Below are 19,657 nucleotides of genomic sequence, written 5' to 3' on the forward strand. Positions count from 1 at the left end.
TTTTGTAAGATCTCAAAAAATTATGACACAAGGGCACGTGTTTAATTTTTTTTATTTAAGTCATGTACATCAAAACCAACCAATTTGATAAAACCAAATGCTGACCAATCCATTTGTTAATATTCAGTAGCAACAATGGCACCTCTGATGAAGAGGTTCTGGACGCCCTGCGTGGGATATACACGTGTGACACTGACCGTTACCGGTACCTGTTGGACGAATGGCAACTAACGAAATCTCAAGGATACCAAAAGACAAATTTGACAGGTTGGAAACTTCCTTCCCATGAATGCAATATGACGTGGAATGATTGTTTAGAGAAATATCTCCATCAATGTTCCAACAGAGTTTCAAAAGTAAGCAAAATTCCAAGACTTAGTATTAGTCTTGCATCAAAACTTTTGGACGAGTTACCCAATTTAAAAATAATTCATCTTATAAGAGATCCAAGAGCCATAATGAATTCAAGGGACAAATTTAGCTGGACGCCTGTTCCGGGTGGTGCCGTATCATTATGTAAGAAAATAATGGCGGATTACCTTTCATCTGTAGAAGTAAAAAGAGCTCACCCAGGTAGATTATATACGGTGTTTTACGAGGAAATTGCGGGCAATCCTATAGAGACATTCAGAGGAATTTACGACTTTCTTGGATATCAGTTTAGTAAAAACGACCAAATTCGACTGACAGCCAGAACTGCCTCCTCTAAACAGGGAAATGCTGGCAGTACCTACAGATTTAATTCCGCGAAAACGGCAAGTACATGGAAAAAACAAATTAACTCAACTGTACTAAAGGAAACTAACAAAGCTTGTTTTTCTGTGTATCAGCTTCTAGGATATCCAGAGTTCAAAGGATCTTAGACAAACAGGGGTTCTGATGTCTACCGTAGACAATTAATATTCTTATTTATACTATAGTAGATATATATGTAGCGATGTTAAAATAGTTCTATAAATAAAGTAATTAATTAAGTTAACTTTCTGTCAAAAAGTGTACAAAATGATATTACATTGTAATGTGTACCTACTGGGACTTTAAATAATAATATATGATAGTGTGTACCGCCTGGGACATTAAATTAGAATATATAACAGTGTGTACCTCCTGGGATATGAAATAGGAATATATGGTAGTGTGTACCTCCTGGGACTGCAAATATTAATATAAAATAGCGTGTACCTCCTGGGACCTGAAATAATGATACATTGTAATGTGTACCGCCTGGGACATTAAATTAGAAAATATAACGGTGTTACCTCCTGGGATATGATATAGGAATATACGGTAGTGTGTTAAGCCTTGGACATTATATAAGAATATAAAGTAGTGTGTACCCCCTGGGACATTAAATTAGAATATATAACAGTGTGTTCCGCCTGGGACATTAAATTAGAATATATAACAGTGTGTTCCGCCTGGGACATTAAATATTAGAATATATAACAGTGTGTACCTCCTGGGACATTAAATTAGATTATATAATAGTGTGTACCTCCTGGGACATTACATAAGAATATATAGTAGTGTGTACTCCCTGGGACATGAAATTGTAAGAGAGTCGAGAAGGATTTTCTAAAAACAGCGACGGTGACCTCGACCGTACAACCCTCAAATTATACCTCGGCTGTGGTATCACAATTCCATTATATGAAATGAAGAGAACGTACATGTATTTTTTGAAAAGAATGAAGTAAATGGACTTAACCCTACTAACATGGAACTTTGGAAGTTTGATAAAATGCCTCATGAAATGAGGCTGCCAGAGCACCGGTTCCGGATCTATTTTATCTAGTCAACATCCTGGTTATGTAATTGCCTCTTTCTGAATACACAGCATGGTAAATAATGTTCGCCTGCTCGCTCTGTGTCATCTTTAAGTTCTTAGATAAAAACACAGTAGATTAGTTTAAGACATTAGACTAGTCACTTTTGAAGTGTTTTTATATGAAGAAACTTGATTGTCCTTCAACTTGGTTATTTCATATCGCGAAACAATAGCGATTTTTTGTACGTTTGAGTTATCTACCTTGTCTACTTTGGTCTCATTGCGAGATACACAAAAATACATTTTTTTCTATTAAACTGCTTTGTGTTAAGTTCATGTTATATTTCGATATGAACACCCACCTAAAGATAAACTGAACATTTCTGAGTTCATTGGTTACTTACTTATTGACAATAGTGGATGTTATTGTTCGTTCCATTTAAATTTACAAATTCATTCCGTAAGATCATGTAACCATGTTAATATGTTTTTGCTTTCGGTAATACAGCATGGTCTAAGAGACTAACACGGTGTTTGTGTTGTGATATCATTGGGCTATTGTGGACTCGGTCAACATGGTGGCGGTAAGGCTGTAAAATATCAATCAAACACCAAGAAACTCGTCATCTAGAGAAGTCAATGTCATGAATTTAGAACTGATACTTCGCCCATATCGAAATTGCGCCAAAACTACGAGGTAACTAAAAGTCCGACGACATCACACAATTAGAGAATCTACCCCAACAAAATCCTGTCGTCAATACGGTACAGATCAACCCAAAAATAAGACTCCCTCAGAAGTGATAATACAGGAAATATATCAGAACATTTCAAGTTGTGTAAAAAGTAAGTCCAAATTTATTTGCTCGCAAGTGGAACTCATCAACTCAACAATGCCGTGCAAACGGCAACGATAATCAACTGTGTGAGTGGAAAACTTTAAAAAAGTATATGGCAATTTTGAATGGATGAAGGTGAAGACAAGGATAATCCCGAACGCGTATTTAAGAAAATTCAGCAATATTGCTATACTAGAAAAAATGAAGTCACAAAATCTCACAAATTCTGGATAATGGATTATTTCCAACCGTTTGACCCATTCCTGACAGAATTACGCGTTAAGGCGGTAGCATGTAACTAACAGGAGGGGGACAGAATGATAAGAGATCAAATCATCATGTTCAGGACTTCTTGGCAAGTTCAACGGCTGTTTCTTAAAGATGACGACTGGACCTAAAATAAAAACATCAAAATTTGTCAGTCATATGAGCAGGCAACTAGACAAAGGAAATGAAGGAAGAAGGGGAAAAGGTAAATAAAGTGAATAAAATACATGACAATCGGAAGAAAATACAACACAAAACTTCTGCAAATCCAGATACCACACGTGTACAGAAACCGAACACTATGAGTCGACGGGAGAATCTTAAACCATGCAAAACATGCGGTACAAAACATGAGCACAAGAAAGCTTTGTATCCAGCCTGGGGCAAAACATGCGGTAAGAAACATGATCGCAAGAAAGCTTTGTGTCCAGCGTGGGGCAAAACATGCGGTCGAAACATGAACACAAAAAGGCTTTGTGTCCAGCCTGGGGCAAAACATGCGGTCAAAACATGATCACAATAAAGCTTTGTGTCCAGCCTGGGGCAAAACATGCGGTACGTGTCATGGAAGGAATCATTTTCAATTTAGGTGTAAAAAGGTAAATGTTCTTGGAACCGAGACTGAAAATGACCCGTACTCTGACTCTGATGGGGACGAGTTTTGGTTAAATGCAGCAAGCAAGAATGTCGGTGATACGAAACTTCAGGTCACTGCACTGATTGAGGTGCAAAGTCCGATTTCAACTTAATAGCGCAGCGTAAGTGAATATAATCTTCAAAAAGTTTGAAAGGAAAGATCAAGTGCGCCAGAGCACTGCTACTTTGAGGATGTTCAATGACTCGAAAATAAAACCCTATGGTAAAACAGACATCGTCGTCAGAATATCCTAAGAATGGAGAAGAAAAACTGTTTTCTGATTGTGTTCAATAATTTGTTGGGACTAAAAACAGTACAACAGATGGCCTGGATAACTAGAATGGTGACAAATTCATTGCTAAAGTCAACACAGGCTCAGTCGTGAAGGATGATACGTAGTTAAATTACCAAGGGGTGGCAATTCTCACAATAGGCCCTGATGTTCAACCCAAAGCCTTACCCTGTCGAAAACTTCCACTTGCTATAAAGGACATTGTCAAGACCGAACTCGATACACTGGTAGAAAGAGGTGTATTGACTCCAGTGAAGAATCCTACGAGGCGGGTCAATCTAATGGCATTTGTGCAGAAAACTACGCTTTTGTATCGACCTTCAAGCTCTAAACACAGCACTGTTACGTGACCATTTTGCTTTATGTGTTAGATGCCATTCTACCGAAACTCCAAAACGCCAAAATCTTCAGCAAGCTAGATAGAGGCATTTTGGCATGTACGGTTAGATGACAAATGTCGTTAATTGACGAATTGGTAAGTGACTGGATATACCGATGGCAAAGGCTAGCCTTTGGTTTTAAAGTCTCGAGCGAAATTTTCCAACGCAAGCTCACAGACGTCTTAGGTGACTTGGGAAGAACTTCATTATCGCTGGATGTGGCGGAACCGTTGATAACGCGAAGCAAAACAATTAGTGTTAACTCGAGAAACTCTACAAACGCTGTAGAGACTCTTAATGACTGCAAAAAGGAAATATGTATGCGTGAAATTAACATTTCACTGTCACAAAATTACACATGAAGGCCGGCGACGCTAAAGTGGAGGCAATTCTACAAATGCCAAGTCCTACCGACGTTTCACGTGTTTAAATATTCTGCGGAATAGTCCAGTACATGGAAAATTTGTCCTTAGTTTATCATCGAAACTAGATTCTTTCAGAGCTTTCACTCACAAGAACGTGAATAGAAACTGGACTGAAGAATGTTAGGACGCATTCAATGAGGTGAAATAAATGTTGACAAAAATACCTGTCCTTGCATATTTCGACCCTGAAAAGGAGCTCGTGCTTCATGTTTAAAGCAACAAAGATGATCCAGGTGCAATGTTGCTGCATGACAGACGTCTTATCGAATATGCGTCCAGGGCTGTGGCTTCAGCTGAATGAAAATGGGCCCAAATCGGGAAGGAGACATTGCCCATTTTACATGGACTACAGAAATTCTATCAGTTTACTTACGGTCGAAAGGATATCATAATGAAACAGATATGACATCCAATTTCAGTTCTTAAAGGGAGATAAACTAGTTATCGTAGATACTATAAGACGGGCTTATGGTATAAATGAACGCCTGTGTTCTGTGAAATTAGGACGGAAACTACAAAGTACCTAAATGATTGGAAAGACACTATCGAAACTAGATGGCCCACTTCCAAAGAGGCCTGTCCATATATCTGTAAACCTAACTATGATATCAGAGACACCCTCAGTGTATATGATGGTCTTATTGTAAAACGAGAGGCCATCGTAATTCCGCTTAGAGCGGACATGAAAAGGCTACTTCACAAATCACATGCTGGCTACGAATCGATGCTTCATCGATCGAAGGGAACTGTATATTGACCCGGTATAACAGGCGGTATAAGAGACGACCTCAAACAACTGACCGCTGACTGCGAAGCTTGCCAAGAGATGAAGCACGAGAACTTGAATAATCTTCGTCAGCAACATGACGATGGAGGAAGTCAAGCACAAAGGATGTTTGGACGATCGACGCAAACTTTAGTACCATCTGTCAATAGGAAACATGAAACTCTACAAGAAAGACGTGGAGGAACACCTCAGTCTTTCAAACGATACCACCTGACCAGAGACATCTCGGTATAGGTCATAACATTTGTTTTGAGCGGAAGTCCGGTGAAAGATTGATTCCTGGAAAGGTAGCTGATGAACTGGGATCACACACTTGTATAGTGAAATCGCAGAATTGTGGAACCTACAAACGTAACCTGTTACATATTCGTCCCACAAAAGTGGAAGCAAACATTCGCGATCATTCACCAGGAACGCTTTTCTCAGAGAACTTGGCACTAGAGCCAATATCCAAGGCAGCGTTGCCAAGACAAGACAATAGTCACTCCCAAACCGGTCAATCAACCCGAGGCTAAGGAAAAGATGGTCAGCCAACGACAACGGACATCATTATTCCAGAGCCAAAGCCAGTTGCGGCTCCTCGTCGTTCACTCCGTCAACTTCAGAAACATTCGCGTTTCAAAGACTATGTTCAACACTGATGTTTATATTCAGTGAACTGTAAATATGTCAATAGCTATAGTTATTTTCGACTGTTCCATGAGCTATGATTCTAGCATAAATACGACAACTCGCTATTCTTTGAATCGTGGACATTTTAGTTAGAAATCAATGAGAACTGTGTGTTAAGCTTTAAAATGGACAACAAGGACAGTGGCAAAAGTACAGGAAAAGAATATTTTTTTCATAATTTGATCTGCAGTAAAGTTTAATGTCTAGTTAGATAGATACAAAAATTCTTATACTTCAATAATTTCTTTCTAAGAAAAAGGGATGTTGGCATTAGTGCATGTTATAATTCGTTTCTATATAATTTACAAATCCATTCCGTTAGATGATGTAGCCATGTGTATATTCCTTGGGTAATACATCATAGCCTGAGAAGCTAACACGGTGATCGTGTTGTGATTTTGCTGTCTGTCTGTATAAAATATGCGTGAAAAAAAATTATTTTTCAATGCGAAGTGACAACACCTAACAACTACAACGAGACCGAAAGCTGATGCAACCCCTACCAGCATACCAAATATATACTAGCGGAAATTATGCATGTATAAAATGTTTATGTATTACTCAATTTATAATTAAAGATTGAAACTTTACAAAGGTAATTTGTATATGCCTCTTCGTCATTTACAATGGTCTGTACACGAGTTGCACGTGTAGTATTTTTCTGTCTGGCCCGTGTCTGAGTTTTCACTTTCTTTTTCGGCCAGCAGACAATCACAAACACTTTTGTCGCCTAAACCAGTGCAAAATCATAGTATAAATACTTGTAACACACAAAACCAGCATAATTTAAAAAAAAACCATCTTCTATATGACATGCCAAGGTTGACTGAAATGCCGTGCCGAAGGCATGCCAGAAGCTGGTGTGTGTTATACTGACATTATCAGACGATTTAGTATGCACCAAATTACTGCAGACACTACAGCTGGTAGGGGCCACCAGAGACCGGCCTCATTTAGGACGTCGACGCGAAACCTCAAATTGTAAGGATTTAAATCCGGGTCGTTTATCTCCGGGAATGACTCAGAATTGTTTCTTTGACGGCTAGAAGTCATTGCCTTAGAGGAATTAGGGTCCCGAACGGTACGTGATCAATTACTTGAATGATGCATACGTCCACGACGTCCTGCTCTCCAGCAACATCATGGTGTAACAGGTTTAGCCTGGTGTAGACGACTTACACACTTCACGCGGCAGGATTGGGCACTTGAACTTTTCACGGATGAGTAAAGGTTTCATCTTGACAGCAGCGACGGTCGTTCTACCGTCGTGTTGGTGAACGTTTTCCATGACAGTTGTGTTATGGAACGACATGCATCGGCGGAGGTAGTGCCACGGTATGGGGTGGCATCTCATTCCGTGTCAGAACAGCTCTAATGATTGAGTATATTTTCAGGCATCAGATGTCGTGACGAAAGCAACCGGCCTCATGTCCTTCCATTTGAGCCGCAGCGTAATGCTACGCTGCAACAGGATAACGCTTGCACGCACGTCGCGCTGGCCGTCAAACAAAACAAAACACGTACAAGTCAGTCACTGATTTCAAAAAATAAAAATAATTTATTTTTAAGAAAAATGTAAGTGTAAATGTATGACATATAACAAATATAAAAAAATGAAATAATCACTTGCACCTTATCTTGGCAAATACAACGAATGACCAACAGCGCTTGGTCATCTGGTTCATAATCTGCTCGGCAACTACTTCTACCTGGTCGGCTGGGTGGAAATGGGGTTGTCTACCAAATGCTACTGGAATGTTGTTTGATGTAGTGATGGAAGCTGGACATCTTGGTATGGTGCATTTCCAGAATACTCTGTCTGGTCCTCTACGATTAACTCTGTAGATATATCCGTCTTAGGCTAAGTTCTGACCTCCTTTTCAGTTGGTGATGAAATCCACATTGATCTGTGCGTTCGCCATTGCTGTTGAACTTTGGAATGATGAATGTTAGGTCCATGTTTCCTTACATGTGTTTTGCCAGCTTGGGACGTTTCACAGTTTCACACTTTTACCTTATACAGTACATGTGATTAGCTTGTGTGAGTCTACATTTAAGTGATATCAACATCTTGTGTGAGCTGTGTTCATAAAAAAAAAACAATAAAATTACAATTTACCAAATTGTTATGATATTTTATCATCAATAATTACAGAAACATATCATGAGATCTATTATGATATATGAAAATGATATTGATTGAATTTTATATATTTCTATATAACCATTACTTATTGTTATATACCAACAATATATATCTATATATGCGAATTGAATTAATAAATTTCACATGATAACCCAGTTTTGGAAAATTGTTTATTAATGACTATCAGCATGTTTATTTAATTTTATAAAATAATTATAAATGTTCAATAAATCGGACCTACTGTTTCCCTAAATTTTCCCCTCAATTTCATGTTAATATTTAGGGCAGCTAATACAGGTAACACAGGTAATAACTAGTTATCCCTTCTGAGGGCCCCTCGAGCCTGGGTTCGTCTGCAGCATGATGAACGACTCTTGCAGGTTCGAATATGAATGGATACCTGTTCTGCTGTCCATTTTTAACTACATATATATTATCTTGGTTGATACACCAAACATGTCCGTGTAAAGCACGAGCATTTATCATGAATTCGATATACATTAGAATAGTAAACCATTATTACCAATTTCAATAAAATAAATTCCACTTAACGGGGGTTATATTACACTGTTCCTTTCATAGTTTTCTTATACTTTTGACTAAAAATTACATGCCATCTTTTTCAATTGCAATAGTTTCTGATTTGTAGTTCGCTTAAATTGATTTATATCTATAGATGTAATATGTAAGTAGATTCAAATTACCTACATAACATAAATTTGATTCTACAAGAATCTGTCCATTAAGATCTGTGTCGAAATGCAACAGCGACGTTTAGCAGGTTGGGAGAAATGCTGTTCGAAGTCTAATATACATTAAGAGAGCAATACTTACGAGGTGTTTGTGTGTAGAGGAGTGGAGGGGCGGTTCGCCTTTATTGATTCAGCTTATTTTAAGGACGTCATTTGGGAGACAGAATGGAAATTCTACATAAGTATTTTAACAAAAAACTTAAATTATCACCCGAAAAATTCTTTAAAAGGGTTATTGTATTTAGATATCGGTGAATGGTGAAAGTTAGGTCTGTCAAAAATGTTTCTGTGTGGTAGAAAAAGTAGTGAAAATAGAACAAGATATTGTGGTCTTTAAAGGACAACCGATAACACCTTATAACGCCTTGTCCCTATGGACCGTCACCAACATTTCGGAGGGCAATGACCTGTTACATCATATAGGAAGAATAGCCATACAGTTCTTCTCGTTGATAAGACACACCAATAAACGTTCCTGCTTCGGTTTCACTTGTTTCCAAGCTAAAATAGTTCTATGTTGCTTGAATTGTCGGCTGCATTATACAGTTGATTTATAAAAAATGGTTTTCCGAATGTGCGCTTTTTTTCAAACTCAACACATGCATATGAATGGTAGAATGGCAGCCTTGGCATTGCCTCTTGTCAGATCTTGATGAATGGAAAGTATTGGAGTGGTAAATTAAGTGCTGTATTTTGATAAAATTACAAGTTAAACTACCTAAACTCTCTAACAGACGATATCGACATTTTATGTGTTACCGGAACCCATCTCGATGATTCTGTTACAAATTGTGAAATTGAAATAGATGGTTTCTTTGAACCTATTTGCAAAGATAGAAATATGTTTGGTGGTGGTGTATATTTCGACAACACAATACATATACAAAATTATAACATGAACATTGATTTGCTCCACAGCAAAAATAGTACCCTTGGAGAAGAAGTTCTGGACGCCCTGCGTGGGATATTCACGTGTGACACTGACCGTTACCGGCACCTACTGGATGAATGGCAACTAACGAAATCTCAAGGATACCAAAAGACAAATTTGACAGGTTGGAAACTTCCTGCTCATAAATGTAATAGGACGTGGAATGATTATTTAGAGAAATGTCTCCATCAATGTTCTAACACAGTTTCAAAAGTAAGCAAAATTCCAAGACTTAGTATTAGTCTTGCATCAAAACTTTTGGACGAGTTACCCAATTTAAAGATAATTCATCTTATAAGAGATCCAAGAGCCATAATGAATTCAAGGGACAAATTTAGCTGGATGCCTGTTCCGGGTGAAGCTGATCATTATGTAAGAAAAGAGCTAACCCAGGTAGATTATATACGGTGTTTTACGAGGAAATTGCGGGAAATCCTATAGAGGCATTCAGAGGAATTTACAACTTTCTTGGCTATCAGTTTAGTAGAGGTGAACAAATCCGCCTTGCCTCTAGAACTGCCTCTTCACACGAAGGAAAAGCGGAGGATACATACAGAAAAAATCCGCAAATCTCGTTTTTAGATGGAAAGATGAAATTAATACAACTGTCCTGACAGAAACAAACAAAGCTTGTTCATCTGTATATCAACTTCTGGAATATCCAAAGGACAACATGAACTGAAAATCACGAATCTTTTATAACAACACGTGTTTGTGGCTATTTGTATGTATACAAGCCGTTACGAACTAAATTGCATTTGCTAATATGATACTACTTAGTGAAAACTGATTTGATTGCAAAGAAAACATTGCCTAGGTCTATAAAATCCTATTGCCTTATTATTATTTCTTTCACCTTAAGTCAGTGAAAAACAGAACAAATACACTGCTGGACAATACACTCTTACATAATGTTCCTGATTAAACAATACATTCTTGATGTGTTATATGCATATATATATATATTTACATGCTTTAATTTATCACCATTGTTATAACCCAGATGGGATAATGTCGAGATCTTTCATGAAATACTAAAAATGACTTTGTATCTATTGGTTATATTGTGACACTAACTGATCTTCCTGCCTTGAAGAGATGTGACATGTTATCAAGAAATATTTATAAAATCTTACTTAAAGGGTTTTATTAAAATATGAACCAGGTTAATTGGTTCATTATCAGTGAACCTCATTGAGAGAACCTTTACTATCCTCGTTGAGTGGGGAATTAGAGATTTCTTGCCTAACATAAAAGTTATTGATAAACGTGGCTCAAATACATTATAAAAAGGTATGATACAGTCGACATACTTAATGTAAAGGTAGGATACAGTCGACATACTTAATGTAAAGGTAGAATACAGTCGACATACTTAATGTAAAGGTAGAATACAGTCGACATACTTAATGTAAAGGTAGGATACAGTCGACATACTTAATGTAAAGGTAGGATACAGTCGACATACTTAATGTTAAGGTATGATACAGTCGACATACTTAATGTTAAGGTAGGATACAGTCGACATACTTAATGTAAAGGTAGGATACAGTCGACATACTTAATGTTAAGGTAGGATACAGTCGACATACTTAATGTAAAGGTAGGATACAGTCGACATACTTAATGTAAAGGTAGGAGACAGTCGACATACTTAATGTTAAGGTAGGATACAGTCGACATACTTAATGTAAAGGTAGGATACAGTCGACATACTTAATGTTAAGGTAAGATACAGTCGACATACTTAATGTAAAGGTAGGATACAGTCGACATACTTAATGTAAAGGTATGATACAGTCGACATACTTAATGTAAAGGTAGAATACAGTCGACATACTTAATGTTAAGGTATGATACAGTCGACATACTTAATGTAAAGGTAGGATACAGTCGACATACTTAATGTTAAGGTAAGAGACAGTCGACATACTTAATGTTAAGGTAGGATACAGTCGACATACTTAATGTAAATTTATGATACAGTCGACATACTTAATGTAAAGGTAGGATACAGTCGACATACTTAATGTAAAGGTAGGATACAGTTGACATACTTAATGTAAAGGTAGGATACAGTCGACATACTTAATGTTAAGGTAAGAGACAGTCGACATACTTAATGTAAAGGTAGGATACAGTCGACATACTTAATGTAAAGGTAGGATACAGTCGACATACTTAATGTAAAGGTAGGATACAGTCGACATACTTAATGTAAAGGTATGATACAGTCGACATACTTAATGTAAAGGTAGGATACAGTCGACATACTTAATGTAAAGGTAGGATACTTAATGTAAAGGTAGGACATCGACACTTAATGTAAAGGTAGGATACAGTCGACATACTTAATGTAAAGGTAGGATACAGTCGACATACTTAATGTAAAGGTAGGATACAGTCGACATACTTAATGTAAAGGTATGATACAGTCGACATACTTAATGTAAAGGTAGGATACAGTCGACATACTTAATGTAAAGGTAGGATACAGTCGACATACTTAATGTAAAGGTAGGATACAGTCGACATACTTAATGTAAAGGTAGGATACAGTCGACATACTTAATGTAAAGGTAGGATACAGTCGACATACTTAATGTAAAGGTAGGATACAGTCGACATACTTAATGTAAAGGTAGGATACAGTCGACATACTTAATGTAAAGGTAGGAGACAGTCGACATACTTAATGTAAAGGTAGGATACAGTCGACATACTTAATGTAAAGGTAGGATACAGTCGACATACTTAATGTAAAGGTAGGATACAGTCGACATACTTAATGTAAAGGTAGGATACAGTCGACATACTTAATGTAAAGGTAGGATACAGTCGACATACTTAATGTAAAGGTAGGATACAGTCGACATACTTAATGTAAAGGTAGGATACAGTCGACATACTTGTAAAGGTAGGATACAGTCGACATACTTAATGTAAAGGTAGGATACAGTCGACATACTTAATGTAAAGGTAGGATACAGTCGACATACTTAATGTAAAGATAGAATACAGTCGACATACTTAATGTAAAGATAGGAGACAGTCGACATACTTAATGTAAAGGTAGGATACAGTCAACATACTTAATGTAAAGGTAGACATTTAATACAGTCAACATACTTAATGTAAAGGTAGGATACAGTCGACATACTTAATGTAAAGGTAGGATACAGTCGACATACTTAATGTAAAGGTAGGAGACAGTCGACATACTTAATGTAAAGGTAGGATACAGTCGACATACTTAATGTAAAGGTAGGATACAGTCGACATACTTAATGTAAAGGTAGGATACAGTCGACATACTTAATGTAAAGGTAGGATACAGTCGACATACTTAATGTAAAGGTAGGATACAGTCGACATACTTAATGTAAAGGTAGGATACAGTCGACATACTTAATGTAAAGGTAGGATACAGTCGACATACTTAATGTAAAGGTAGGATACAGTCGACATACTTAATGACATACTTAAAGGTAGGATACAGTCGACATACTTAATGTAAAGGTAGGATACAGTCGACATACTTAATGTAAAGGTAGGATACAGTCGACATACTTAATGTAAAGATAGAATACAGTCGACATACTTAATGTAAAGGTAGGATACAGTCGACATACTTAATGTAAAGGTAGGATACAGTCGACATACTTAATGTAAAGGTAGGATACAGTCGACATACTTAATGTAAAGGTAGGATACAGTCGACATACTTAATGTAAAGGTAGGAGACAGTCGACATACTTAATGTAAAGGTAGGAGATAGTCGACATACTTAATGTAAATTTATGATACAGTCGACATACTTAATGTAAAGGTAGGATACAGGACATAGAGACAGTCGACATACTTAATGTAAAGTAGGAGACAGACATACTTAATGTGTAAAGTCAACATACTTAATGTAAAGTAGAATACAGTCGACATACTTAATGTAAAGGTAGGAGACAGTCGACATACTTAATGTAAAGGTAGGAGACAGTCGACATACTTAATGTAAAGGTAGGAGACAGTCGACATACTTAATGTAAAGGTAGGAGACAGTCGACATACTTAATGTAAAGGTAGGATACAGTCGACATACTTAATGTAAAGGTAGGATACAGTCGACATACTTAATGTAAAGGTAGGAGACAGTCGACATACTTAATGTAAAGGTAGGAGACAGTCGACATACTTACTGGAAAGGAAGGCAAATAAAAGCACTCATGAACATTCATAATCTTGATACAGAAATGGGAAAAGTTAAGAAAACAAGAAAATACCAACATGTCAACATAATCATCTTCTGCTTCATCGTAAATCTTGGTCAATCCAAGTAAGTTATGTCACGTTCTCAAATAAAAACAAAGCGTAAAACAAGGAACCCTACATGCAGCGTCCAGTTTTACATCAGCCATACTGGCCAGACATATAGTGTATCAGGTGATACCGGCATTCTATGGTGGGTTGGAAACGTCCTTAAAAGAGTCGTGTCAGCCGTTAGAATATGATGGATTTTCAGATCACGAAGATTACTAGCTCGTTGTAGTAAGAAAATATTTTATCAGTAGACAATAATTTCCCGAGAAAAAAAAGATTTAAATATCTTTCAGCTTTATGCGGGCAGAGGCAGACGTCTCGTAACATGATAGGGTTAAAAGAATGAAAGACCAACGGGTATGTATAAACCTCGGGACATTTTAACGAAAACACATTTTCTGCTAACAAATACCTAATCTGCTACATATCTTCTGTGGATCACACACCCAGTTGAAAATAGGAAAAGGATAGCAAATGAACAAAAGATTTTTTTAAATAAAGAAACTTTGGACAAATGTCAGAAAAAAATCCAATTAGAATGATAGGAACGGTGACAGACTAACCTCTAACATATTCGCGAATACATGATTTCGCGAAGGGCGATCTAGAAATGACTTTAGTTTCGCGAATGACGGGCTATTAGATATATATCAGTAACTGAATCAGCTGGAATTTCATCAAATAATCGTGAGGGATTTGAATTCGCGATTGACTCTCCTCGCGTATTGATACGGAAATAAATCCGAAATAGAAATTATTTACAGTTCTTCTTTGATTGTCTAATTTGTGTTATTATAGAACCATTACTGGTGATCCTTAAAATGCTGTCTACACTATCTAGAGTGGGCTGATTGTTAATATTTAATTGTTTTAATGTAATTAATGTAAAGTATCCACAATAAAAAGACTATGAACCCTGTTAACTAAAAAAATCTCGTCACCGGCGATTGAGTCCATTCAACGAAGTATCATGCCACCACCTGCTGTTTAAAAGAAGGACACGAACCATGGAGTGAATTATATACACTGCTGTCATTGTCCCAACTCTCGTGTGTACAGTCAACTTAACTCTCTGGTTACCGTGAACATTTATATGGTTGTAATGTATACCAGGTTAACACAAAGTGGTTTTATCTATTAAATTATATCCAAAACGTGATCAGTGTAAATAAAGACGTTAAAGAAGAAGAACTGGACATCAGTGTCTGTTTACTGGTTTAAGGAATTTCAAAATATATATTACACCTTACTTAACATGTCCTGTTGCCGTAACGCGATCTAAAACATAGATATAGTAATTATAACACTATTGTAACAAGAGTACCCAGTTCTTTCTGTAAGACACATATACACTATCATTAATACCGTTAATATGTTAGGTATACACAGCGACTAACTCGTCATTTCTTACTTAAGGTAAGTAAATAATTTTTATTGAAGTAATTTCTGCATTTCATAGCCAATGACATTAAGTAAATCTTACCGAGTCAAGACCAGACACCAGAGTCGTCAATTCAATTGATTTGTCAGGTCCTATCCTGTCCAGTTTGAATAAAAACAATTATAGAATAATTCGGTCTGTTTTTGTGATCTAATTTAGTCAAAATTGTATTCAAAATCAGCATAAAAACACCATCTTAATGTATACAGATGTGTGATGACTGTGAAAAAGTACTGATTTATAAGTCGTTTTTGTCTCTTTGACATTTTAAATCAATGTGTCGCCCTTGGTTTGAAAGGCTATGGTCAGATATCGGATAACTAGAAGTTGACAACATTGTAGTGATGTGAATGGAGATTCCTTTGTAAGGTCATCAGTGACAGAAAGTGAACGTCCTTAGCCGTGTCATTAAGTGTCGTTACTTACATTCATCCTAACAAACATGACTGAACATTGTTATAAATTATGGGGAAGTTTTATGGTTGTCGTTGTTCTGTTTCTTTGTGTGATATGACACTGGAGGTAATCACAATCCGTTAGTTTGCTGGTTGGTTCCGTTTTTGTATAATGTGTTCTCACTTTTGAACATGAGATAACTAATTTGAATTGACCAAAGTTTAGATAGCGGGTGTCGTCGATGAAGCAAAAGACGTTTACTATTCCGGAACACCTGGCATTATTCTCCTTGCTACCTCTGTGTAAATCTTTTGTTGATATTTTGCTCTAATTTTATTGAATTTGAGTTTGGGTTGTAGATGTGTTTACTTGGTGTTTCTTGTTGTTTTCACATCTGATTAGTCTATACCTATATACTTGTGGGATTCGTTCTGGAACATATAAACTTACTTAGTTTTCTTCGTTCCTCACGTGACACCACTTTTACAGGTGCGAACACACCTGTGTTACGGTATTTGGCATGTGGTAATGAATATGTTTCGTTTTCAGAAAAATCGTTTGCTCTTTTAAAAAAATGTCGAGACGTTTGGCAGCCAACATAAAAAACGACCACCTCGCATGCCCAATTTGCCAGGAGACTTTCACTGATCCACGTCGATTACCATGCGATCACACTTTCTGCTTTGCTTGCCTGAAGCAACTGATCAAAGCCTCACGTAAAAACAACACCATACTATGTCCTGTTGACCGCAGGGAAACACGAGCACCATTCGCAAATGCGTCCGATTATCATTGGGCCGAGTCATATCCCAAGGATGAGCTAGTATTATCTCTTCTACACACTGTTCAAGGTGAAGGTGTTGAGTCTACATCTGGAGTAGAATGTCGTAAACATGGGGGAGAAACGTGTGGTTATTTCTGTTTCGGATGCTATGAATTTGCATGTTCCGAGTGTGTCTTAGAAAGCCATAAGCAAGATGACTGTGACTGCAGAACATTTAAGAAGAGCAAGGAACTGTCTAAACAACTTTTCAAAGATCGTAGAACCGAGCTAGACGAACTTCTGAAAACCATTGACCGGATGGAAGTACACGGTAAAGTCCATGAACGATCCTTAAGGAATTCTGAAACGCGAGTTTCGGATAGTCTCCACACGATAGCAGCACAGATAGAAAAGTTTCGAGATTCTACAATAGCCAAACTGATCAATATGCTCACGCAAATTGAGAATGTCAGCGTGACAAAGAATAAGATTGACCAGGCAAAAATGTTAAAGGAAAAGATTAAAATCTATCGGAAACAAATAGACTACGTTCATCAGAAGACGGATGTTAGAGAAATTCTCACATCTCTACAGGTACTTCGAAAGAGGATTCATGAATTCACAGACGATGTCTGCTCCTTAGAAACGTCGGCAGATTCAGTCGAACTTCATCTCCAGATACACCCAGAACTGGTTAAAATCTGTCAAAGACTTGGCAAATACAGCTCAGAAATAGGAAAATTACAAGTAACAACTGTGTCCGAAGGCTCGCAAGTGTATGAAGAATCACAAACAAATATTAATGGAAAGAACATATCATTTGATGTGGACATTTCTGGTCACGAGTCCTCAACATTTGAATGTCTCTTAGAACTAAATGTATCAGAGGGCAATGCTAGAGACGATAGAACAAACCAGTCCTCTTTCAGTGACGTCGTTCTTATTTCGCATTCTCTCTTTGCTGTTGACCAGGCCAACATGAAAATTTTGCGATTCACAGACAGAGGAGAGCCCGTGTCTTCTATGAAACTAAACGGAGTTTATAGCATCTCTGTCATACCCGGAACCGATGACGTCATTGTGACGCAGCCTGGTAATCAGCGCCTCACCGTGCTTACGACACATAAAGGACTAGATATTAAGGAAACTATTCCCGTCAATCAGGCATATTATAAAATTGCCGCTATAACCGAAACTAAATTTGCAGTGGTATGTGGAAATTCGTCCTCTAATAATCAAGCGCCGCAAAAAGGAATGACAAAAACGAAAGGCAAGATAGCAACGTCACATCCGGAACCCACATCCTCTTGGTATGTCAACGTGATAGATAGGCAGGGGCACGTGCTGCTGAAGGTCAGTGACGACACAATCTGTAAACCAAATGTGTATGGACCGCCATATATAAAACCCCTCAAACAACTTGCTGTGACATCGTCGGGGGATATCGTTGTGAGCGTGGAAACACGAGATCATTCATTTCTCTCCTGTTTTTCACAAGATGGAAAAGTACAGTGGACCTACGAACCAGTTGGTAAACCAGAAGGAATCTTCTGCAGGGACGGGATCCTGTTCGTTTTTCTTGGAGACACTCGGACATTATTGATAATGACAGAGAGTGGTCATCTTTTTCCTAGATGCGTTGTTAAGCTACAGCACTATCAACAAAGTGGCCATTCAATTTTTGTTGGACAGAATATTATCGCCGTTACAGACCTCAGTGACAGCATCAATTTATTCAAAATCGACCAATCACATGTCAGTCTCCGCCGATAAACTGTCATTCGAATGCAACTAATTAATCGCGTATTGCCAGTTATCACTTCATCTTCTTTATTCTCTTTCAATAAAAACAAAGTTAGGAGAAAACCCCAACATCTTCTACAGACTTGTGTCAGTGAAAAACTTTAATATGCTAAATGAAAAAAGGAACGCAATTTCAACTTTACGGTTTAATAAAATAATATCTTTGAGCAATACACCTACATTTGAAATGCAATAGGTAACTTCTAATATTTGACCATTAAGTTTTAACAAACGAGGACTTCAGTAGGCCGTCATGAATTTGGATACCCTAAAGTTGAATTAGCGGCAGTCGTCAGACCGATTCCTTAAAGGGTATGTCCCCTTCCGGAACAGCTAATGAGTCTCTAATTCTGCTTGTAATGGAGTCCATAAAGACATTGTCTGTCCGTAGAGTTATGTTATTCCATTCCTTGGTAAGGACGTTGGCCATTTGGTTATTTGGGATGTATGCTCAGTTCCGAACTCTTCTATCTAATTCATCCCAGTTATCGATTGGGGACTTAATGTTATCATGCTGAAAGGCCAAGTGGTGGCTTATAACGAAAGGTACAACAGGCGGCTTCAGAATATCATCTCGATAGCTTACAGCCGTTAAATTCCCAGTAATGGTCACTAAATTTAAGTATAAACTTCATTAATTTTACAACAATTTAGAAGCAAGCTAACAATTTATATTAATCACTCTTGTTGGTCGGGATGGAAGCGCGCTAGGGGTATTTTTGTGGGAGGAACCCGTAGTACTCGAGGAAAACTCGGTCGGGCTGGTTACCCCCTCCTTTTTCACGTCCGCTCCGAGAATCGAACCCAGGACGGCTAGGTGAAAGGCGAGTGCGCTACCACTGCGCCAACGTCACTAAAGGTGTCTTTAACCATAGGATACCCAAATCTGTCGTGCTCCAAAAACAAACGTCTGAAGACACTCGACACCGTTACACACGTTGGCGGTCATCTGATCGAAATCGAGTTTCATCCGTTTTGGCACATTTGCCGTCAACCTTCGCAAACGACGTGCTTTACGTTGAGGTGCCAGTGGCAAACGAGCGT

General features: G+C 37.7%; 2 protein-coding genes across 2 annotated transcripts; both read left to right on the forward strand.

Moving 5' to 3' along the window:
• Window positions 1–296: 296 nt before the first annotated feature.
• Window positions 297–863, forward strand: LOC132555683 (carbohydrate sulfotransferase 1-like). The gene has a single exon (XM_060220038.1). The coding sequence runs from the start codon at window positions 297–299 to the stop codon at window positions 861–863; it is 567 nt and encodes a 188-aa protein (XP_060076021.1).
• A 15,758-nt stretch (window positions 864–16,621) lies between these two features.
• On the forward strand, window positions 16,622–17,508 carry LOC132555684 (E3 ubiquitin-protein ligase TRIM13-like). The gene is given in 2 exon segments (XM_060220039.1): window positions 16,622–17,456; window positions 17,459–17,508. Coding segments are annotated over 2 exon segments (885 nt in total).
• The last annotated feature ends 2,149 nt before the right edge of the window (window positions 17,509–19,657 follow it).

The sequence above is a fragment of the Ylistrum balloti genome, unplaced genomic scaffold (genome assembly GCF_031769215.1).
Source record: "Ylistrum balloti isolate Yb309-2 unplaced genomic scaffold, AGI_CSIRO_Ybal_v1 Utg370510, whole genome shotgun sequence".
Classification (NCBI taxonomy): Eukaryota; Metazoa; Mollusca; class Bivalvia; order Pectinida; family Pectinidae; genus Ylistrum; species Ylistrum balloti.

Coding starts and splice junctions, on each gene's coding strand:
- LOC132555683 (XM_060220038.1), top strand. CDS start 297: ATGACGTGGAATGATTGTTTAGAGAAATATCTCCATCAATGTTCCAAC.